At 44.6% G+C, this 25,376-nt stretch overlaps 1 protein-coding gene across 2 annotated transcripts in view; it reads right to left on the reverse strand.

Moving 5' to 3' along the window:
- myom2b (myomesin 2b) overlaps window positions 1-25,376 on the reverse strand; it is a 194,373-nt gene that overhangs the window by 109,174 nt on the left and 59,823 nt on the right. For both annotated transcript variants that reach the window (XM_070884915.1, XM_070884914.1), the window contains exons 9-14: window positions 23,703-23,867; window positions 21,134-21,295; window positions 15,957-16,098; window positions 14,498-14,697; window positions 10,637-10,690; window positions 7,146-7,273 (exon numbers count right to left, since the gene is read on the reverse strand). In XM_070884915.1, the coding sequence (XP_070741016.1) occupies window positions 7,146-7,273; window positions 10,637-10,690; window positions 14,498-14,697; window positions 15,957-16,098; window positions 21,134-21,295; window positions 23,703-23,867 (851 nt within the window). The remainder of the gene's footprint in view (window positions 1-7,145; window positions 7,274-10,636; window positions 10,691-14,497; window positions 14,698-15,956; window positions 16,099-21,133; window positions 21,296-23,702; window positions 23,868-25,376) is intronic.

The following is a 25,376-nucleotide window of genomic DNA, read 5'->3' on the forward strand; positions in this document are numbered from 1 at the left end:
TGTCCCGCTATTTCTTCTTTAATGATAGTTTCAAGCATTTTCCCCACTACAGATGTTAAACTAACTGGCCTATAGTTACCTGCCTTTTGCCTGCCCCCTTTTTTAAACAGAGGCGTTACATTAGCTGCTCTCCAATCCGCTGGTACCTCCCCAGAGTCCAGAGAATTTTGGTAGATTATAACAAATGCATCTGCTATAACTTCCACCATCTCTTTTAATACCCTGGGATGCATTTCATCAGGACCAGGGGACTTGTCTACCTTCAGTCCCATTAGTCTGTCCAGCACTACCTCCCTAGTGATAGTGATCATCTCAAGGTCCTCCCTTCCCACATCCCTATGACCAGCAATTTGTGGCATGGTTTTTGTGTCTTCCACTGTGAAGACGGAAGCAAAATAATTGTTTAAGGTCTCAGCCATTTCCACATTTCCCATTATTAAATCCCCCTTTTCATCTTCTAAGGGACCAACATTTACTTTAGTCACTCTTTTCCGTTTTATATATCTGTAAAAGCTTTTACTATCTGTTTTTATGTTTTGCGCAAGTTTACCTTCGTAATCTATCTTCCCTTTCTTTATTGCTTTTTTAGTCATTCTTTGCTGTTGCTTAAAATCTTCCCAATCCTCTAGTTTCCCACTAACCTTGGCCACCTTATACGCATTGGTCTTTGATTTGATACTTTCCTTTATTTCCTTGGTTATCCACGGCTGGTTATCTCTTCTCTTGACACCCTTCTTTTTCACTGGAATATATTTTTGTTGCGCATTATGAAAGAGCTCCTTAAAAGTCCTCCACTGTTCCTCAATTGTGCCACCGTTTAGTCCTTGTTTCCAGTCTACTTTAGCCAACTCTGCCCTCATCCCACTGTAGTCCCCTTTGTTTAAGCATAGTATGCTCGGTTCTGACACAACTTCCTCATCCTCAATCTGTATTACAAATTCAACCATATTGTGATCACTCATTCTGAGAGGATCTTTTACGAGGAGATCGTTTATTTTTCCTGTCTCGTTACACAGGACCAGATCCAAAATGGCTTGCTCCCTTGTAGGCTCTGTTACATACTGTTCTAAGAACAAATTTGCGGCAGAGTATTAACTTGCTTTCTCTGCCAGTCTAGGAGTCACTGACAATATTTGAATGTTGTATAGATGGTGTTTCCATGATTTGTAAAACAAAAGCTTTAAAAGGTGTTATTTATATCACTGTTATATAGATCATGTTTCATGTGGGTTTCCAATCACCAGTTCTATTGATTGGGTTAAGAACATAAGAAATAGGAGCAGGAATAGGCCATTTGACCCCTCTAGCCTGCTCCGCCATTCAATAAGATAATGGCTGATCTGATCATGGCCTCAGCTCCACTTCCCCGCCCGTTCCCCATAACCCTCCCTTATCATTCAAAAATCTGTCTATCTCCACCTTAAATATAATCAATGACCCAGCCACCACTGCTCTCTGGAGTAGAGAATTCTAAAGATTCACGACCCTCAGAGAAGAAATTACTCCTCATCATTTTAAATGGGCGACCTCTTATTCTGAAACTATGCCCCCTAGTTCTAGATTCCCCCACGAGGGGAAGCATCCTCTCTGCATTAACCCGGTCAAGTCCCCTCAGATTTGGATAGGTTAAGCGAATGGGCGAAGATTTGGCAGATGGAATACACGGAAAGTGTGAGGTCATCCACCTTGGGAAAAAAAACAGTAAAAGGGAATATTATTTGAATGGGGAGAAATTACAACATGCTGAGATGCAGAGGGACCTAGGGGTCCTTGTGCATGAATCCCAAAAAGTTAGTTTGCAGGTAATCAGGAAGGCCAATGGAATGTTGGCCTTCATTGCGAGAGGGATGGAGTACAAAAGCAGGGAGGTCCTGCTGCAACTGTATAGGGTATTGGTAAGGCCGCACCTGGAGTATTGTGTGCAGTTTTGGTCACCTTACTTAAGGAAGGTTATACTGGCTTTGGAGGGGGTACAGAGACGATTCACTAGGCTGATTCCGGAGATGAGGAGGTTACCTTATGATGATAGATTGAGTAGACTGGGTCTTTACTCGGAGTTCAGAAGGATGAGGAGTGATCTTATAGAAACATTTAAAATCATGAAAGGGATAGAAAAGATAGAGGCAGAGAGGTTGTTTCCACTGGTAGGGGAGGCTAGAACTAGGGGGCACAGCCTCAAAATACGGGGGAGCCAATTTAAAACCGAGTTGAGAAGGAATTTCTTCTCCCAGAGGGTTGTGAATCTGTGGAATTCTCTGCCAAGGAAGCAGTTGAGGCTAGCTCATTGAATGTATTCAAGTCACAGATAGATAGATTTCTAACCAATAAGGGAATTAAGGGTTACGGGGAGAGGGCGGGTAAGTGGAGCTGAGTCCACGGCCAGATCAGCCATGATCTTATTGAATGGCGGAGCAGGCTCGAGGGGCTAGATGGCCTACTCCTGTTCCTAATTCTTATGTTCTTATGTAATCCTATACGTTTCAATAAGATCACTACAGTATTAAGGCGATCAATCATTAAGAGTCGTCTTCTCAATTAGTGAAGGGGACATACATAACATATATTATATCAGAGGTTGTGGCATATCAAGGATCTTTTTTTATTTAAATCTACAACAATTTATTCAAGCTAGGATTGTAAAGAATAAAGCAAACCAACCTTAGTCTTTAGAGTTGAGTAAATACCCCATGACCTTTGCTTTCAAAACTGTCTGCCATATGAAACATAGAAACATAGAAACTAGGTGCAGGAGTAGGCCATTCGGCCCTTCGAGCCTGCACCACCATTCAATAAGATCATGGCTGATCATTCACCTCCATACCCCTTTCCTGCTTTTTCTCCATACCCCTTGATCCCTTTAGCCATAAGGGCCATATCTAACTCCCTCTTGAATATATCCAATGAACTGGCATCAACAACTCTCTGCAGTAGAGAATTCCACAGGTTAAGAACTCTGAGTGAAGAATTTCTCCTCATCTCAGTCCTAAATGGCTTACCCTTATCCTTAGAATGTGTCCCCTGGTTCTGGACTTCTCCAACATTGGGAACATTCTTCCTGCATCTAACCTATCCAGTCCCATCAGAATTGTATATGTTTCTATGAGATCCCCTCTCACCCTTCTAAACTCCAATAAATAAAGGCCCAGTCAATCCAGTCTCTCCTCATATGTAAGTCCAGCCATCCCGGGAATCAGTCTGGTGAACCTTCGCTGCACTCCCTCAATAGCAAGAACGTCCTTCCTCAGATTAGGAGACCAAAACTGAACACAATATTCCCAGTGAGGCCTCACCAAGGCCCTGTACAATTGCAGTAAGACCTCCCTGCTCCTATACTCAAAACCCCTAGCTATGAAGGCCAACATATCATTTGCCTTCTTCACCGCCTGCTGTACCTGCATACCAACTTTCAATGACTGATGTACCATGACACCCAGGTCTCGTTTCACCTCACCTTTTCCTAATCTGCCGCCATTCAGATAAAATTCTGCCTTCGTGTTTTTGCTCCCAAAGTGGATAACCTCACATTTATCCACATTATACTGCATCTGCCATGCATTTTCCCACTCACCTGACCTGTCCAAGTCACCCTGCAGCCTCTTAGCATCCTCCTCACAGCTCACACCGCCACCCAGTTTAGTGTCATCTGCAAACTTGGAGATATTACACTCAATTCCTTCATCCAAATCATGAATGTATATTGTAAATAGCTGGGGTCCCAGCACTGAGCCCTGCAGCACCCTACTAGTCACTGCCTGCCATTCTGAAAAGGACCCGTTTATCCTGAAACTCTGCTTCCTGTCTGTCAACCAGTTCTCTATCCACATCAGTACATTACCCCCAATACCATGTTGACTTGGACTAATCCTGTCACTGCTTTCCAAATGCTCTGTTATTTCATCTTTAATAATTGATTCCAACATTTTCTCCACTACTGATGTCAGGCTAACCGATCTATAATTACCTGTTTTCTCTCTCCCTCCTTTTTTAAAAAGTGGTGTTACATTAGCTACTCTCCAGTTCATAGGAATTAATCCAGAGTCGATAGACTGTTGAAAAATGATCACCAATGCATCCACTATTTCTATGGCCACTTCCTTAAGTACTCTGGGATGCAGACTCTCAGGCCCCGGGGATTTATCGGCCTTCAATCCCATCAATTTCCCTAACACAATTTCCTGCCTAATAAGGATATCCTTCAGTTCCTCCTTCTCACTAGACCCTCGGTCCCCTAGTAATTCCGGAAGTTTATTTGTGTCTTCCTTCATGAAGGCAGAACCAAAGTATTTGTTCAACTGGTCTGCCATTTCTTTGTTCCCCATTATAAATTCACCTAAATCTGACTGCAAGGGACCTACATTTGTCTTCACTAATCTTTTTCTCTTCACATATCTAGAAAAGCTTTTGCAGTCAGTTTTTATGTTCCTTGCAAGCTTCCTCTCATACTCTATTTTCCCCCTCCTAATTAAACCATTTGTCCTCCTCAGCTGAATTCTAAATTTCTCCCAGTCCTCAGGTTTGCTGCTTTTTCTGGCCAATTTATATGCCTCTTTCTTGGATTTAACACGATCCTTAATTTCCCTTGTTAGCCACGGTTGAGCCACCTTCCCCATTTTATTTTCACTCCAGACAGGGATGTACAATTGTTGAAGTTTATCCATGTGATCTTTAAATGTTTGCCATTGCCTGTCCACCGTCAACCCTTTGAGTATCATTTGCCAGTCTATTCTAGCCAATTCACGCCTCATACCATCGAAGTTACCTTTCCTTAAGTTCAGGACCCTAGTCTCTGAATTAACTGTGTCACTCTCCATCTTAATAAAGAATTCTACCATATCATAGTCACTCTTCCCCAAGGGGCCTCGCGCAATAAGACTGCTAATTAATCCTTTCTCATTACACATCACCCAGTCTATGATGGCCAGCCCTCTAGTTGGTTCCTTGACATGTTAGTCCAGAAAACCATCCCTAATACACTCCAGGAAATTTTCCTCCACCGTATTGCTATCAGTTTGGTTAGCCCAATCTATATGTAGGTTAAAATCGCCCATGATAACTGCTGTTCCTTTATTGCATGCATCCCTAATTTCTTGTTTGATGCTGTCCCCAACCTCACTACTACTGTTTGGTAGTCTGTACACATCACCAACTAGCGTTTTCTGCCCTTTGGTATTCTGCAGCTCTACCCATACAGATTCCACATCATCCAAGGTAATGTCCTTCCTTACTATTGTGTTAATTTCCTCTTTAACCAACAATGCTACCCCACCTCCTTTTCCTTTCTGTCTATTCTTCCTGAATGTTGAATACCCCTGGATGTTGATTTCCCAGCCTTGGTCACCCTGAAGCTATGTCTCCGTGATGCCAATTATATCATATTCCTTAATTGCTGCCTGCGCAGTTAATTTGTCCACCTTATTACGAATATTCCTCGCATTGAGGCACAGAGCCTTCAGGCTTGTCTTTTTAACACTCTTTACCCTTTTAGAATTTTGGTGCAATGTGGCCCCTTTTGATTTTTGCCTTGGGTTTCTCTGCCCTCCATTTTTATTTTTATTTTTTATATCTTTTGCTTCTGGCCCATTTTACTTCCCTCTGTCTCCTTGAAAAATTAACTAGCTTCCCACCTGTAAAACTATTGGAGACATAGCTTCAGGGTGACCAAGGCTGGGAAATCAACATCCAGAGGTATTCAACATTCAGGAAGGATAGACAGAAAGGAAAAGGAGGTGGGGTAGCGTTGCTGGTTAAAGAGGAAATTAACGCAATAGTAAGGAAGGACATTAGCTTGGATGATGTGGAATCTGTATGGGTGGAGCTGCGGAATACCAAGATTAAAAAAACATCTTTACATTACATTTGGTTTAATATCACCAATACAGAAAGACTATGCACAAGACATTTACTGCACATTTACAATGTTGTGTCTATTGTCCAATTTTTGCTGTTCTTTTCATATGTCTAAGAATAATCTAACGATTTATTTTAGATCTAATTACTGAAACATGTGTGACATCCAAAATCCGGAAACCTCGGGACCGAGGCCGTTCCAGATTCTGGGTATTTCTGGAACGTCTTTGCCTAGGTCTAGGCAGAGGGGTCGGGCAAGGGAGGGGAGGGCAGGGGGGATCAGGCAAGGGAGGGGAGGGGAGGAGAAGGGGGTCTGGTAGGGGGAGGGGGTTCGGTCGGGCCGCCCAAGTGCCGCCGAGGATGGAGTAGGGCCCACAGAGTGTTGAGCACTTAAAAATAAAAAGCATTTAAAAAAGAAAACATCTGACAACCTTCAGGGGAGCCCATACAGGTAAGTCCCTGCAGAGAAATAAATAATAAAACATGTCACTAACCTGTTTTCGCCCATATTCACACTTACTGTTGAGCACAGAGCAGCCTCCACGCAGCAGTCCACCGCCGACTCCAGCCGACTCCCGCCCGCGTGAATACGGCACCTCGACGGGCGGGAGTCTACTTATGCGCATCAGCCGCTGGCTGACATCGGCAGGCGCTTCCTGGCGACTCTCCCCTCCCGCCCACATTGAACGTGGCACTGGGCGGTTCGAGCACAGGAATGTCTGCGGCAGTGGCCAGTGAGTGCATCAATTTTGGGCCCAAGGCACTTAACAGACCTCCAGGGATGCCCGAATATCGTGACATCAAACATATTTCAGACGCCCATGGGGCACAGGAAAAACACCAGATAATTGATGCTTTTTGCCCCTGTTCTGCACCCAGGGAATGGGCACAGCAGGATCCAATTTCTTCCTTAATGTAACATTGTTGTACCGCAGCCCCTTATGTTGCTACCCTTTGCAATGACTGCAGCCCCTTTCTCTCGATCGTATGTAGAATTACATCGAATATACAGCACAGAAACAGGCCATTCGGCCCAACTAGCCCATGCCGGCATTTACCCTCCACTCACGTCTCCTCACATCCTTCCTCATCTAACTATCAGCATCATCTGCAAAACGCATTTTCAAAAAAGGCAATTATTGTTTTACTTTCGAGTTGTAGACCTGATAACTCTAAAGTTATTTTGATCTAATATGATATTTTAGTTTTGAATTGCAGGAGTAATATCACAAAAATCATTTTGAAAATTAAATCATTACAAACATTTTTTGGCCCAAGCACACATAAAAGTTTGATACCTTTTCAATGTAATACTTCAGTGGATCTCTGCCACGGGGATCAGGTGGATCCCAGCTAAGTACAATGTAGTTCTTGCTGGTCTCCGCTGCATGGACATTCGTGGGTTGCCCTGGGAATTTTACGTCCCCTATGGAACAGAGATAAGAGACAAATGCTTTACTGTTACTACAATTTTAACCTGCATGCTAAAACTCTAATTAAAAATTAGGTGCATTTAGATGCCTGAAAAGAAACACTGTTATGGCACTAAACCATACGCACCAGGAAGGTCCCAGACTCAGTCTCTGATTGTTACTGAGCTGGTCTCAACTGGCCTGGCACTAGACTTGTACAATTAGACTAAGAAGGAAAATATCACCCAGATACCCACTCCGGATCACCATCCGATAACCAGTGCTGGATACGCATGCTGGTGAGGGTCAGCTGACGGCAGAATCAGGTTTTTGTCGTGACGTCCTTAACAGTTCAGAAGTTGCCAACGTTCACTGTTCAAGCTCGAATATGAAGTATGACTTGGGTGAGGTACCAGAGAACCCGTGGAACCACCCAGCATGCATCAGCACCTTGCACAGAGATGGGCAAGAGATGATGCTCAGACTGGGAATTAATAAACAAACAAACAAACCTAACTAGATCACTCTTCTTCCTGTGTTAAATGCATGAGGATTATCAATAAATGTTTTTAATAGGTGTCTGATTTTTAACAGGTAAATGGTATTCCAAACATTAGCTGTGAGTCGGCATAAAAATTACTCGGGGTCGTGAATATATAATAATTAGAGGAAAATAAGGAAGTAAAATGTATCTATTCGGCTGTTGCTCACACTTACAACTTTACAGAGGGTTCAAAACTGCACCCCAAAACTGTGCCCCCATGCCCTCAGCTTCAGTATATCAGGCACCATTGTTAGCCCCAGAGTCTCACTGTGTACTGCTACCACTATACATACAAAACATTTCATACATGATCACTTTTAGTTAAAACAAACATGGTACTGAAGAAAAAGGTTATGAATTGCAGCCCTAAGGTTGAATGAAATTACAGAACAATAGGAGTGCTGCTCTGTCAGAGGTGCCGTCTTTCGGATGATACGTTAAACCGAGGCCCTGTCTGCTCTCTCAGGTGGACGTAAAAGATTCCGTGGCACTATTTCGAAGAAGAGCAGGGGAGTTATCCCCAGTATCCTGGCCAATATTTATCCCTCAATCAACATAACAAAAACAGATTATCGGTTCATTTTCACATTGCTGTTTGTGGGAGCTTGCTGTGTGCAAATTGGCTGCCGCGTTTCCCACATTACAACAGTGGCTACATTTCAAAAGTACTTCATTGGCTGTAAAGCACTGAGATACGTCCGGTGGTCATGAAAGGCGCTATATAAATGCAAGTCTTTCTTTCTTGCAAAGCAGAATCATTTTTTTAATTCTCTCTTCCTCCCAAAAGGGAGGCTGATGATGGAGTATAGTTCCAGCGCGTGTTAACAGGCTGCCAGACTATGGGGAGTAACAGAGCCATGGCCGATTTTGTCCTCGCAAACATCAATGCACAAGGGTTCCGATCTTTATGGGAGTTCTCCCGAACCCCTACAGTAACTTTGCCAGCCATTCATGCCATTTCTCTGGATGGCCTGCCGAGCTCCCAGTGAAGTTATGGCAGGAGAATGGGAGAAACCCATTGGGAGTAATCCAGCGCCAAGTTCTTTCCAGCAGGGGCCACTGGGGATCATTGGAGAGCAAAGGCCTTTCTGATCTTTTACCCTTCCCTAGCCCAGGGTTGTTGAGGCCAAGTATAGAACCCCCGTTATCACTCCAGCTAAACACAGCACGGGAATCAAACCTGGAGCCTTCATATTCTGTAATACTCAGTACCATACCATTCAATCTAGGAAGAGATTCAGAGAGGAATTCATACCTACCTTAATAATATGAAAATTAATCATTTTTAAGGTATGCTACCATCACTTTTATTTTTTTTAAACGTATTTTCTTCCCATAGGGGATGTGCCTCAACTTCTGGGAGGCCAGAACTATAGGGGCCTGCTGCCAGTTAAAACCATAGGAAGCATAAAAGAGAAACCTTCTCCCAACAGCCTTGTCACTGCAGGGAGACACCTAGGAGTGGAAATTGCTCTCCGCCCGAAACGGGGCGCACCTACCGATCTTGAAGTGTTCCGTCCGCCCCAATGCATGGGACGGACAATCCGGGGAAAATCAGCTCTTTGGTTTTTTTTGAGCGGGGTGGATGTGGGGTCGTCAGTGGGGCGGAAGTATGGGCGATCGGAATGGCCAGCGCTCCGAGTCATCAGCGCCGCGCTTTTCACGTCAGCATGTCGCTGATGATGTCAGCGCGACACGTACATGCTGCGTCACAACGTCCCTGCCCTTCAGTTAAAGCAGAGGGCCGCTACGAACTCTGCAGCCACTTTAATGGCAGACACTGGGCCAGCAGTGAAGGCTTCAGCCGGGCCAGTGGCCCGGTACCCAAGAGGGGGTGCCGGGCTGCCCGTTGACGGCTGAACCCGTGGCCACTATTGTCGGGCTGACCTGGCAGTCGGCCAATAATTAAAATAAAATGGTGGCCACGGCAGTGCACCCTCCCCTTTAAGGGCGGACCTGCCGCCCAGCCACAAGAAGCTTCCCTCCAGGGAAAGCTGTCAGTGGCACTGACCGGTGGCTGATCCGCTCCCGCGGGGCAATTTCCCATGTGGGGCGGAAAGGGGTCAGCAGGGCAGCAACACAGGTGGAGTGGAAACGTTCTCCGCCGGGAAAATCCACGAGGGCAATTTTCAAAATGGTGGCCCCTCTGCGCCGACCGAACGGTGAGTGCTTACCGAAAGGGGCAATTTCAGCCCCCCAATCTCCAGTAGGTACCTTCTGAAACAGTGCAGCTAAAAATAGAGTCCTCACTCTGTTTAATTCCCCGAAAAACATATTGATGTTCCAACACTTAGCTCATTCATTACTTACTGCACTCACCGCCACTGGGACAGCTCTGATCACCTTGTTTTCCAGGAGGTCTCATTCGGGCGCTACGGGACGCGAGAGGCTCAACATCAACTCAAAATCGAAGCGCAGGCGAAACTGGTGGCGTTGCACACCGGCTCGACGCTCCCAGGTGGTGCTGCACTGCGCCCCCACAAAACCAGCAACCAATTTCCCGGCGGGTCGCTGGGAGCTGGCCGCCTGCCCGGAAACCATTCCCGCCGCCATTGCCGTCCCTACGGGGCACTAACAGGGGCGGCAGAAGACTGACAAGCCAGCCCATAATCTACCCCAATGTGTTCCTATCAAGTTCCTCTCCACACTGCTTTCACCAAGGCAGTGGCCCATTTAAAACAAACAGGTTAATCCCCCCAGTAAAATAGCAGAGAAATTAATTTGATACACACACATTTATCAGCCATACAATAAGATTTACTGTAATCTCCAGGTTCAAATCACTAGAGTTTAAAAAAAGGCACAAGAAAATAATGTTTAGAATTGAATCTACCTTCCAAGTCATCCTGGCATATAACGATTTGTCTCCTTTCATCAAAATAAATAGCTGAGGAAAGAAAAAACAGAATAAAAAATGTTATACAGCATAGGATAAGAAAATACTCAGGAATCATGGCTACAAGAGACAAATATATCAAAATATTTAAACACAATGCTAATCATTTTCTTGGTTTGCTCTTCTTACAAAAGTGTCATAAAAAATGTTTTGGGTTCCCCAGTGAGGTGGGTGTGTTGGAATAAAAGGGACAGTGGCAGCATGGAGACAAAGTTGCCTAAGTGACTGGAAACAGAGAGTAGTGGTGAACGGTTGTTTCTCGGACTGGAGGAAGGTATACAGTGGTGTTCCCAGGGATCGGTACTAGGACCACTGCTTTTCTTGATATACATTAATGACTTGGACTTGATTGTACAGGGCACAATTTCAAAATTTGCAGATGACACAAAGCTTTGAGGTATAGTGATCAGATAGTGATAAACTTCAAGAAGACATAGACAGGCTGGTGAAATGGGTGGACACGAGGCAGATGAAATTTAATGCAGAAAAGTGCAAAGTGATACATTTTTGTAGGAAGAAGGAGGAGAGGCAATATAAACTAAAGGGTACAATCCTAAAGGGTGTGCATGAACAGAGAGACTTGGGCGTATATGTGCACAAATCGTTGAAGGTGGCAGGGCAGTTTGAGAAACAGTTAAAAAAGCTTACGGGATCCTGGGCTTCATAAATAGTGGCAGAGAGTACAAAAGCAAGGAAGTTATGATGAACCTTTATAAATCACTGGTTTGGTCTCAGCTGAAGTATTGTGTCCAATTCTGGGCACCGAACTTTAGGAAGGATGTGAAGGCCTTAGCGAGGGCCGAATGGCCTACTTCTGTGTTGCAACCATTCTTTAATGCAATGCATTCCGTGCCATGGACCAGGAACTGGGGCCTTTCAACTTCGGCTTAGCTGGTATTCCCTGATCTCAGTCAGGCATCAAGCTCAGCACCAAGCACTGGCAAGATGGTCGACGGGAATGACCCTCCAGCACTCAGTCTGAAACAGGATGATCAGTGGCATCACGCAGAAGGATGGGCCCAACCATCTAACCATTGCAGTTGGGGCCAAGGAATAAGAGAACACAAGTGAAAAGGCATAGAAATAAATCATCATTTTCAGAAAACCGTAGATAATTATAATCAAAGTACATTTTGGGACATTTAACCAGAGCCACTATAAGAACATTTTTGAACTAAAAGGTTTAAATATGGCAGTGCAATAATAAAAGCATAGCAACATAATAAAACTGCTACTTAAAAGATGCAGCATTCAATGTTTTAATGTAAATGACATTAATTTCATAAACTCTCAGGAAGCAAGTTATTGAGTTCAAGGCAACAATGAAACTGTGCAGGTTCCCCATGTCTCACACCATTCTAGTAGGGAGAAATAGGGCTGTACTTATCTCCATTCAAGATTGATTGGATATCATTATGCACCAATTAGACAAAAGCCACCCGATTTTGCTCCAGCCATAACCTCTGACCACCTATTTCCACCACCACAACATCATCTGACTCCACCCCATGCTTACTTCCCACTGCTGCTGAATCTATCTCCATACCTTTTGTTACTCCAGTTTCAATGGAGGAGATTTTGAGGCCTCCAACCTGGTGGAAACTGGGCTGTATTGCCGCGAAGATAGTGGGGAATGACTTACTGCCCCATTCATGCCCATGCTGTGTCACAACCTACCCCGGGCCTACTGCTGGGTGGCGGGCTACCCTGGGCCGTTCGTTTTCTGCCCTCAGCCTGCCAGTCGAGCGCTAATGAGCTCCAGCCCTCAAAATGGACCGGGCCTCTGGCCAGGGATATCGGGCAGCTGGAGATCACTCTCTGCCCACTGGCCCCTGAAATTCCGCACCGGGGGGAAATCCACGCTAATTACTCCAATGCTGTCATTGCTGGCCACCCAGGTTCCACCCATCATAAACTGCATCTTGTCTAAAACTTCACCACCCACATCCGATCCTGCACCAAGTCCCACTCCTCTAGCAACAATGTCGTTGAAAACCTTCATTGGCTCCCCATCCTTCGCTGTATCAATTTCAAAATCCTTGTTTCCAGCTACAAGTCCCTCCATGGCTTCACTTCTCTCTGGTTCAGCAACTTGTTTCAGACCTAAGTTCCCCTTACTCTTCTGACTCAGACCTCCTTTATACCAATCTTAACCCTTAAGGTAGCTGGAATACAAGGATGGTTAATGTGGTCTCCTGGACTAAGGGGGTCAGTAAAGAATTTTCCAGATTTTTTTCCTTAACAGACCTTGGGGTTTTATCTGTTATTTTGCCTCTCCCAGGAGATTACATGGCTACTGGTGGGTAGGGAGGGGGTGGGGTCTAAGCATGATGCTATATGCATCTCGACTGTGTGAAACAGGCATGGCGGACGAGTTGATCTTTTGCTGCCTGTCATTTCCGTATGTGTGTAACCCTTATCCCATCACTGCTTAATGTCCCGTCCATTTTTTCCACCTCTAGCAAGCACCTTGGGACATTTTATAATATCACAGGTGTTGCAAAAGTGCCAGTTTCTATTAATCTGGAGGCTGAAAGATCTCCACAAGTAATGTAGCTGTCACTAGTTGTAATGACTGATTGCAAAAGGGCAGCCATTTTGCTGCAAATTATAGTTCTGAATTTTGAAAATAAATATTGTCACACTTTCACCATTAAGGTGTAGCCACTTCTCGATTTACAATGTTTTCAGGCTGCAACTCCGTGCGGATTGATGAATGAACAATTTCAGCTACTGTGTGATGGGAGCACAAAATTGGCATTCTAGCCGTGCACAGTCAGTGGTCAATATAGTTATTCTATTGCCCTGTGGCAGAACTTGTTCAGACTTGACTACCAACACTGAATACATTTTAAGAAACCAGTGAGAAAGCTCTATTTCCCCACAGACAATGGACTCTTTCTATTAGCCTGTGACATTCCTTGTTTATGGCTGCAACTCACTGGATGTGAGTTACCAAGAAACAGTGAAAATGTCAATAAAAGTCTTGATTTTTTTTGGGAGGTGGGGTCAGTCACATTCCAGATTTCAGTGCAAGAGTCCCTAGCAACCTGTTTTGCTGCTTTCCATTCTATTCATGCATTCTGACAGTGATGCACTGGGTCAGAAACTATCGCAAAATCCTTCTCCCTGCTGCAATCATCACCAGGACAACCTGGAATCTTACCGCCATAGTTAGTCTAACACACAGCTTTACAAATGTATGTTCTTTGAGCTAGTACTCATTGGAGTAACTCCCACTTTCTACAATTTAAACATGAACACCGCTTGGAATGACTCGAATGACAAGTTATCTTACATGTGTATAATCATAACTTTAAAAAAAATTATTGTTTCCTTGCTTTTCCCTCCCCTTTTTCTCCCGTAAACGATGACTCACACTGAGGTATTGTGCCACATTCGGAAGCTGCCCTCTGCTGCCTCGCCCGTACATGCCAACCCAGATAACTAGCAGGTCTGACCAACCGCTTCAAAAAAAAGCTGACATGTCCACGAAAGAGTTGATAACTCAACAAGCAGTCCTGAACATAGGCCTATGACATTGGTTACATTGAAAGTAAGATAGGGCGTGGGATTATCATAATTTATGATGTGGGTGTAACCAATGTTCCATCACTTGTTCTGGCAAAATTTGTGGGCAACATGCCTTACAGAGTCACTTTTAAATTGTGTTGCAATACCTGAATCCTGAAAGTCTGCTTTTTTTTTTAAAAAAAAAGAACCTTAAAAATACTCCTGTTTGAGATCAGATTAAGTAGGTAATTAAACTCACGCGGTCTGTGAATGAAAGATACTCACTCTGCAGCCTAGCCAAATCAGCAGGGTCAAGGGCTGTCACAGCATCTGTGACTCTGGAAGGTTTGCTGATGCCACTCTTGTTTACTGCTCGCACACGGAAAATATAGGAACGTCCTTCAAACAGGCCAGTCACGGGATATTTGCAAACTTTAACCGGGGCATCATTGCACTGGATCCAATTGTCAGTTCCGGCTTCACATCTACAAAAACAATGGTAACGTTCGGACAGTTCTGAGAGCGCCACGGACATCGATGCAAAATCCCCAACGCCACTCCTGAGCACAACGACATATTTTACCCTTAAACTAATATAACATGCTTGGTTTTGTCCAAAGTACCAAATGAGTTCGTATTTCCGTGCACCCTCTTAACACAAAAACTACATACGAGCACAAAAGCTGCAGAATTGTTGAATCCTGTTTGTTGGTGACCAGCAAAGCTGCACTAAACTTCTCAGCAATACCTCATCGACCACTCGCTTATTCCCACTACACTCTCCCGCAACAGCACACATTCAACTGCTTCTAATCGCTAGAGGTGTGGCGGTGCTGAGCACAGGAGAAGCAATGCTCAGCACCAAGGAGTAGGAGCAATCACCCTGTCTGCTCAGTTCCCAATCTGGGCCACACGGAGTTGGAAGGAGCCGAGTTGTGATGTCTGCAGAGGAAGAATTGGATGGAGGACTCATGCTTGTGCCTCCTGGCAGCAATCCAAAGGTGGGCACTGGTGGAGATTTGAGAGTAGTTCAATTGTCCATCCTGTCATCAGAAGAGTTATGGGATCCAGGGAAAATCTACAAATACTATTGAGGAAACTGAGGGTGCCAATCCTTCATGGGGCAGCAAAACAAAGGAAGGAAATGACCAGGGCATAGATATGTCCTTTGGAGAACAGGGAGCCATTAACATCACAGATATTTAAAATTTAGATTTTTCTGCACTGCTTGTATAATTCCAGCTTCACCAACTGTAGAAATGGAGACTAATGCAGTATGAATTGCACAGGGTAATTAAGAATGAACAGGGTTATAATTAACAGGTAGACTTTTCTCCAGTTCCCTGCTGTAGCACATGTGCCACGCGTATTAGTATTATTGGTTGTGCCTTCAATGTGTTGAAAAAATGAAAGATTGGCAACTGACCTGCATCTAAATCTCTGCAAATGCCACTTTTTTTACTGCCCGCCAATTCATTGTGATGAACCTGTTCAATGTTATCTTTATAAAAGCCCCTATTGATACCCTCTCTCTGACTGAAGGTTGGGCACAGTGGAGTTTGCTTATTTATCTCAGGTGAGGAGATGTCCTGAATGGAAAGGGAAAGGAGCCCATGAGAAGAGTTCCCCACAGGTGTCAATGAATGCTCAATAAATGTTACTACATTCGGCAACTTTGACATGAGAGCATTAACCAGACCTCATCCTATTGCCAATACACTGACATTTACAATAGCAATCATACCTGTCAACAAAATATCCAATCACAGGACTTTCTTTGGTTACATTTGGAGGTTTCCAGGTGAGGATGACATAATCCTTGTTAGCATCGTAATATGTGACATCCATCGGGGCTCCCGGAGCTCCTACCACTGGGGCTTCTGCATCTGAAAGGACAAAAAGGATGTGCAAGAAGGAAAGGAAATGTTGCTGCCGACTTGCAGAGTGTTCTTTTGTGTGACATGAAGCCAGTGTTAATTACACCAAAAAACAGAAAGTCTTCTGTAATTTGCACAGGTTCGGAAAATATGCCCTTCAGAGAGCAGGTGATTCACACTATAGTACAGTCTCCAGTGGCGGGGTGCTTTCTGGGACTGGGTTTGGGATCTATTGTTGGAGTGGAGCAGAAGAAGCATGGTCAGATGATTGAGGAGTAGAATTTCTTCAGGGATTCTCCTGATCATCTGCATAACTTTGGCCATTTCTCCAGAGGTTCTTACGCCAAAGTTAGGGAAATGATCTGGAGAACCCATGCGGAATTAATGGCGTCAATCTAAAGGAACGAGTTATGACACATAATCCAACCCTAACAGAAGCTGACCTTTCAGTTCATTCAACTAGAACTGCTAATTACCTTTAAATTATGATAGTTCTTGAAATTTCTCATGAGTTAAGCTAATTTGCTGCCATTTCCAGGAGTTTCCTGGCTGTCTTGTAAAGGACAGAACCTCCATTTGCCACTGACAAGGCAAATGATGGCCAGGGGTGGATCCTTAGGCAAGGACTCCCCAAAATGGGAGTTCCCACTCTTCAGGCTGGACTGGGACAATGGGCCAGAACCTCCACGTTTTTTGCCTGCTTAACGTCCACTTAACGCCCATTTTACTGCTGAAATTACGTATAACGCCCATATATTGCCCATTTTGGCACAAAATGGAAACTGACGGGCATTTTTAGGAAACTTATCGCTGAGCGTTACTTTCCCCGTGTGCTTAACGCCAAGAAAAAATATTACCGCCTGCCCACTTTTTGGGGGCGGAATCAGCAGAATGGGCGAATTCAACGCCAATGTCGCCCAGCGTGACTTTCTGCATGGAATTAACGCCGAGATCCAATATTAACGCCCGGCGACTGTTGTTTTGTCGTAAAGAGCATATTTACCCAAACTAGCGGCCATGGAGAGCGTCAATTTCACCACCTCTCACACATGTCGCTCACAATATCGCTCGCTCAAAAAACTGTCCACAAAAAGTGGAACTAACCGGAACGAATCACAGCGTTATGGACGCCATGTTGTCGATCACATGTCGCGTCTTTTAAAAGGCTGCTGTGCTTCAACCTCGATGGAGTTTGGATGTACTCCGTAGGTCGTTGGAGTTGATGTGAACATCTCTAAAAGCATCTTGACCACACTGTGACCGATTGGAATTGAAGAGGTGTGTTCATCGGGACATTCCTTGTTTGTGAGCAATCGGTGGAAAACAGAGAACTACTGCAATGGGGCCTGTCCTTTCTCACCTCTCACCCTCTCTTGGTGACCAAATACATGCAGCAGACTCGACATCACCGAAGGAACGCTGCACTGCATTATGTGCCCAATGTACAAAGTGACAGACAGATGAGAAGGACCAGACATTACACCTCCCCCCCACCCCCGCTCTGCAAGTACAAGGAGAAGCATTTTTACTTCGACTTGTCCGACACCACCTGCCTTCGGAGACTGCGCTTCTACAAAGAGGTTATCAGTGAGGTATGACAGCCGAAAAGGGCAGATCTGCAGCCTGCCAGCACCATCAGAACTGCAATGTCCGTCGAGGTCAAAGTCACCATGGCACTGTCGTTCTACGCCTCGGGTTCTTATCAGGCCACAGCTGGCAATATTTATGGACTTTCTCAGCATGCCACACATCGCTGCATTAGACAGGTCACTGAAGCCCTGTACGCAAGCAGGAGGGACTTGATCAGCTTCCCTATGACCAGGGAGGCACAGAGTGAGAGGGCTCTAGGATTCTCCAGAATTGCAAACTTCCCCAAGGTGCAGGGAGCAATAGACTGTATGCACATCGCAATGTGGGCACCTTTTCAGGATGCTGGTTTTCAGGAACCACAAAGGATTCCACTCCCTGAAGGTCGACAACTAGTTCGACAACCAGCAAATTATACTGGCAGTGAATACTCCATTTCTGGGCAGCATCCATGATGCACACATCCTGCGTTGAAAGAACTGTATCTGATTTGTTTAATAATGAGCCACAAGGTCAATGCTGGATGCTTGATGACAAAGGATATGGCCTCGTCACCTGGCTGATGACCCCCCTGCGTAACACCCACATCGAGGCCGAGAGGTGATACAACGAGAGCCACAGAGCAACTCGCAATATCGTGGAGAAAACCATTGGAGTGCTGAAGCAGTGCTTCAGATGCCTGGACCACTCAGGAGGTGAGCTCCAATACCACCCTGAGCAGGTAGCTCAATTTGTGATGGTGTGCTCCATGCTGCACAACTTGGCTATCAGGTGGGGGCAAGAATTGCCTGATGGGTCTGACAGTCCACCTCACCAGAGAAAGGAAGAGGAGGACGAGGAGACGGATGCTGACAACGGGCCAGACAATCAAACTGACGCTGAAGCCATGCCCCCGGCCCCCTGTAGACCCCATGAAAGGGCCCATGATATTGCAAGAGCCTTATGTCTGGAGCTCATCAATGATCGCTTTGCCTGAAAGAATGTTGGTGTTATTTACAAGGCTGACACACTGCTGGGTGTACAGGTCATACATCAATGGTGGGCATCACCTTGGTAACAGTTAAAGTTTAAGTTGATTGAAGTTAAGTGTGATTATACCCTTTGCTATTAAGGAATGACCAGCGTGTAATGGTGCAGCTATCTGAGCCAATGTGCTGCAACGTTTTGTTAAATAAAAAACATTTAAACCGAATGTTAATCTGAAATCATCAGTATTTCTGTACAAACCAATCCTACGCGCCCCCCCCCCCCACTTCTCCCTTACCCTTAGCCTCCTGACTCCAAGCCCCCTGGCCGAGGAGCTCCTCAGGCGATGCTTCATTGGGGGGGGGGGGGGGCAGCAGGTGACGGCCGAAACGCTGCTTGGACGGATATGGGAGAGGACGGTCCCGAGGTGGGATCATGCTCCGAGCCATAAGCAAGATGTTGCTGCTGGCTCTCATGTGTGGTTGGCAATGGGAGTGCATCACCTTGGGGTGCAGTGCGGCGTTCCGGGATCACTGGGAGCCCTCTGTCACCAGTGTTCCTGGCTACCAGCTCCAGGGCCTCCTCCATCCCTTCTATTTTATATATTATTTGTTGGACAAAAACTCGGTGGCAACTATGTTCTTGGTGTTTCGTTGGCTTTTTGCTGCTGGTGAATCTCCGTCGTTCCTCCCACAACAGCCAAACAAGCACACACCACAGCCACACACGCTTTTAGTGCCTCTGAGCTCCCTCTCTCTTTGTCTCCTCTTCTGCGCATGTCATGATGACCCTTAACCTCCTGAATCGCAGGAATCGAGAATTGCCATGCGGTTGCTGAGGATGGCCACACTTTATCGCAGAAGGTCAGAAAAATTTAACGCTACCGCCCATTTGATATCGCTCGCGGTAACGCCCATTTTCCAAAATGTAAACTAGGTGTTTTGAGAATGGGCGAGTAGCCGGCGATCTGAAAACCTTTTTTTACCACCCACGCCGGAAATAACGCCCATTCTTGGGCGATAAGCTCAAAAGTGGAGGTTCTCGCCCCTGGTGTTAGAAATTAAGATTGAAAAATAGTTGAGAAATTAATTTTACGCCAAAGAATCATTTATATTGCCTGATGGGTCTAACAGTCCACCTCACCAGAGAAAGAAAGAGGAGGACGAGGAGGCGGATGCTGACATCGGGCCATCTTAGAATTAAAACATACAAATATAGCTGACAGGCAATATTTGTAAGGCTCTAGATGTCATAAAATAGCCTTGGATAGTTCTAATCATCTCCTGGATACATCTAATGTTTATTCATTTCTGTACAAGTAAATACACAACATAGTTTATGTTAATGTGCTGAAATCATGCTTTGGAGCCTTTTTGAGTCTTGGTATGTTGAGTTAATAATATCCAATGCAAAACCAAAAGTGAAGGTCATGGAGGAAATTATGTAATGGCCTTTTACTTAAACTTAAACACAAGACCATTGTACTGTGAGGTGGAAGATGAAGAAAGGAGCCATCGGGAGTGGGTAACCTGGCTGTAACTTATGTACCTTCTGTGGCAAAACATCCTTTGCCTCCACAGGTCTTGGCCATGAGTATATGTAATAAGTAATATTTTGTTTTTAATAAAACTTCAAGTTTTTGACTGTGCATTGAATGAATCCTTGGCATATAGGCATAGGACTGCAGGCTTTGTCTATATCATTATACAATTCACATTCTTTACACTGGCATATCAGTAGAAGTCAGTACACCAAGAGAGTGGAGGGATACTGGTTTCCACAAGAGCAGAGGTGGGCCCCACCAGTGGGACTCAGGCTAGGCTCGGCAAGAAGCCTGGACTCCCGAAGTCAAGCAACATTTTTCATTTAAAGTGGTGCTTAAAGGGCTGGGAAAAACATGACCTGGATAACCCTCACTCCCCCACGGGCAAACCAAAGCCAAAATTTCCATGGCGTGGAGCAAGCAGGCACCAGAGATGTGGCCCCTGATGGCACTTGCACCCACCTGCACTACGGTAATTAGGTGCTCGCCCACCGATGCCACAAACCCCAGCAGACACAATCCCAACCCAAATGCGAATTGTAGCCCATTGTCTCTAACTACTCAAAGAGATCATTGAGGGGAATGCGCAGTTTAAAGCTTAAAAGGAAAGGACTGAATAATATCTGCTACCTGTAATGAAGATGACACAATTAAAATGCATCAAAGCAGTTTGTTCACATTTTGCAAATCCAGTGTGTGTGTTAATGGCTTTAATTCAATCAGTGGAGTATATAATTCACTCATCCAATTTGTCACCAGGCACATTAAAACCAGGGAACTGGTTTGGGCCATGCCATTTCCTAGGATATATGGCATATTGACATCAATCAAAGTAACTGCCCTCCCTTTTATTTAGTGATGATACATAGTTAGGAATTACAAAGGTTTGTAAGGAGCTGCTAAAATACTCTTTACAAAGAAGGCTGAGCGAAAGACTGAATTCCATACCTCTCACGAACAGATATGCACTGTGTTGTGAAATGCCACCCCTTGTTATCAAGCGTAATGTATACAGGCCTTCATCATCTTTATTTAGGTGAGGTAGGGTCAGGATAGCATTGCAGTCTCTGTACTGCATTGCAGCCCACTTGGACTTCTTTACCTCGACTTCTAGAAAAACAAACAGTTACATGGATCAAGAGTGGAACAGACTTTGACGAATCAACACTTCCGAAATAATTAAGCTAGAGCATTAAAGATGTCATTGATACAGTTCAAAAGCAAAACGCTGTATCTTGTAATCAAGCTGGTTCATTTAATTTCAAGGCACGGTGCTCCTCAACAATCCCAAAGTAAGTTTCCCCACTGTATCGGCAAGTGCTGAGGATTCTGTACCGTTTTGGGCTCCTTACCTAAGGAAGGATATACTTGCCATCGAGGGAGTGCAATGAAGGTTCACCAGACTGATTCCTGGGATGGGGGATTGTCCTATGAGGAGAGATTGAGTAGACTAGGGCTTATATTCTCTAGAGTTTAGAAGGATGAGAGGTGATCCCATTTAAACATACAAAATTCTTACAGGACTTGAAGGGGTAGATGCAGAGAGGATGTTTCCTCGGGCTGGGGAGTCTAGTACCAGGGGTCACAGTTCCAGAATAATGGGTCAGCCATTTAGGACCGAGGTGAGGAGAAACTTCTTCACTCAGTGGGTGGTGAATCTTTGGAATTCTCTACCCCAGAGGGCTGTGGAGGCTCGGTCATTGAGTATATTCAAGACGGAAATCAATAGATTTTTTTATATTAAGGGAATCAAGAGATATGGGAACAGTGGTAGAAAGTGGGGTTGAGGTGAAGATCAGCTATGATCTTCTTGAACGGCGGAGCAGGCTCGTTGGGCAGGATGGCCTACTCCTGCTCCTAATTCTTATGCTGACCATGCTCTCCTGAGTCCCATTTATTGGGAAGATTCTCCATGTTTTTCAGCAGAGATCTATTTTAGAATGCATGCTTTGTGTGGGGTCGATTGACAACCGGGTATAAAACTGATGTTGCAGGTCAGTCACTCATTATATAAACCGCCCGATCTTCATTTCCATTCAACTGAAAATTAGGTCGATGCAAAACACCACCTGGACAACGTTGAAAATCAACTGACCATCGTGGGGTCAGTCCCCAGGTGAAAGGGCAGAGGCCAACGGGCTGAGCACATGCATTCCTGAAAACTGAGTTTTTCATAATGGATGATGCTCGAAGAATATATTTCAGCAGGTCACCATCATCGCTATTGCTTGTAAATCTTGCATATATGACAAAATAATAAAATTTTGAATCTAGATTTCTCCTCATCTTAGCTGTTATGTGATGCAGCTCAGGGGAAAAGCAGCACAGGCTCTTTCCCCAGAGAAGGTAAGGAAGGAAAATCGACAGCAAGGTCACTAGGTTCATGCACCTCCACGCACTAGCAGTAAGTAACACTGGAACTGAAACATCTGATGATGAAGAAAATGGAGGAGATAAATTATTGCAATTCCCTCTCATACAGAGCTGGCCTTGACAACGGTAACTATGGATAGGCTCCATTTGGGAATCAGTCCTTCCAAGTGTCGACAATGTCAAGGCTTAGGGGCACAAGGAGGATTTCCACGGTTTGCTATTTGCAGCTAAAATCATAAACCCTTTCTTGAGCTCAGGTTTGTGATTTTCCTACAAGCAGCGAGTGAGCAGAGAAAGCAAAAAACAACAAAAAAAAATCAGAATGTCTGATCAATCAGTACAATTTTCCAGAAGAAACTTTATGTTAAACAATATATGCCACTTAAATTGAAAGCCAAAGTTTCAGCCTCAGCTCCCTGCGTGCAACCAAAAGGACACAGCAATTCAGCGTCTAGCCACCAGATGTCAACCGATATCAGGGACAGCATGAAGTACACCCACTATCTGTGTCAGGTTGAAGCAGTGTACAAGAAGATCTCTGCCATGTGAATCTGTTCCTGACAGGGTTTACTGTACCAGTCTCCACTAGTGTTTCTATCCCATACTTTGAAGTTAAAGCAATCCCCCCCACCCTGGAAAGAATGCACCATCTCCAAGGTAGTGACCACATCTAAGGTCTGCAAATTGTACGCTGTTTTTTTAAAAAAATGGGTCGATGAGGAGCAAGGCGGGGCTATAACATTGTAACCCTGATTCTCCGACCTACGCACATTGTGTCAAGGGTACTGTGCATCAAGGAACATAGCAACAAACGTTTTTGTCATTAGAAACCACTGATAAAACTCACTTCCCTGGAGACAGAGTTAGTCATTTGCGAATGAGCTGACTCCAAAAGAGGTAGTTAAAGCTCTGTGACACAAGGCATTAAATTTCCACAGGCTGGCTTTGACCTGCCAGGAAACCTAGGAGCAGGAAGCTTGGAATGTAGAGCTCTACAGGGACAGGAATCTGCAACCACAGAGATACGAGGCCAGCCACTTCTTTGGTACCACCAGCTTACTTTAACAGATGTACGTTGCCACAAATACAGTCCATGCAATCTTGCAAGTGAAAGCGGATAGAAAACTTGGACACAATTACAAACCATCTCTGTACCACACAACCTCCGGCTGGAGAAGGCGGATGTTTGGTGTAAGGATCATCCGACAGGACAATATCATTGTCTCTCCCTCAGTGCCGAAGTTCACACCAAACTTCTCACTATATTGAATGTCTATATGTGTAAAAACTGCTGCTGACAATAGAGGAACTGCAGGGTGAAAAAAACACAAGACATGTTAGCACATAGAAGTGGTGCTTATTCACGTCTAATAAGATTTTTATTAAAAATCATATTTCTCTATCTAGTAGGGTGTTATCCAATGATATTTCTTCAAAGGTCTTTCTCTATGAATTACATTTCGATGTCAGAACCAAGTTACATGTTTATAATTCAGCAACTCCAACATTTTCTCTTTGTATGAGTGACATTTTCCTTGAATTTCAAAGGGCATAGTGAAGAGTTGGAAAATTTAGGAGAGAAGATAGGATAAATCAAGAACTAGAGGAGTAGAAAATGTCAAATTCAAGATTTCAAAGGGAACAATTTGTAATAGGAAGGAAAGACAGACTTTCTTAGGTCCTTGGAAATAACGAGTTAGTGTGGGAGCTTGTGCATTGTTACTTGAAGGTAAATTCGCCCATTATACGCTCCTAGTGGGGAGCCACATGGGTCAGTGAATAAACATCACTTCTTTTCTCAGAGTAGTGAGCTTCTGGAATAAATTGCCGACTGGTGTGGTGGGTGCTGACTCTCTACACACCTTCAAAAGGGAACTAAGGTTGTGGGCAGAGATCGCATCATTAAAAAATAGGAGCAGGAGTAGACCAGGAGTAGGCATCATATAGAAGGTAAGTGTCATTATTGACAACACTCGGTCGATGTGATCTCCTGGACTGGTTTCCATCGCCTGAGGGGGTCGGAGAGGAATATCCCAGAGTGATTTTTCCCCTTATTGACCCTGGGTTTTTCCTCTGTTTTTTTTTGCCTCTTCCAGGAGATTACATGATTGTGGTGGGGCAGAGTGTTGGGGGTTGGAGGGAGGTGCTTAGGCATGATGCTCCAGTCATCATGGTGTGTGGGGCAGGCTTGATGCACCAGCTGGTCTTTTCCTGCCCATCAGTTTTATATGTTTGCACTACAGTGTTGTAGCCCTATATGTGACTCAAACCTCATTCGAGCACCGCTCTCTGCAGGGAGCAGAGGATTGAGGGATGTGCACTTTGATTCTAACACAGGGAGGAAGATGAACAGGTAGGGTGGTGTATTTGGAAACTAGAAAAACAGAAGAGGGACGTTCGGACAAGTGATGGCCATAATAGTATTGATAAATATAGTGAGACATGAAAGTCTGGTGACAGCGAGAGGTTGGTGATGTGAAAGATGAATGGCCTATCAGGCAATTATGTTAAATAGATTGTCACCTCCATTAAAAGAGTAGAGGGAGGAATTTGATACAAACGTGTTAAGCTTTTCAATTATATAATCACTAATAACAATCTTTACTCATGCGGTCTGTTTTCTCATAAGTTTGTTTTCTACTTCTGTATATTTGTTGAATATTCTTCCTTAAGGAAAGTGCTGATGGCAGCATCCCAGGAACTGGCTCAGATACCTCACTACTCAAGGTACCTTTACCTTTATCTAATGCCTTGGACTGCAGACATGCAGTTCTTGCAGCATTGGCACTATTCATTAGCAGTAATGTACAGCCCATGG

This window comes from Pristiophorus japonicus, chromosome 7 (assembly GCF_044704955.1).
Source record: "Pristiophorus japonicus isolate sPriJap1 chromosome 7, sPriJap1.hap1, whole genome shotgun sequence".
Lineage (NCBI taxonomy): Eukaryota > Metazoa > Chordata > Chondrichthyes > Pristiophoridae > Pristiophorus > Pristiophorus japonicus.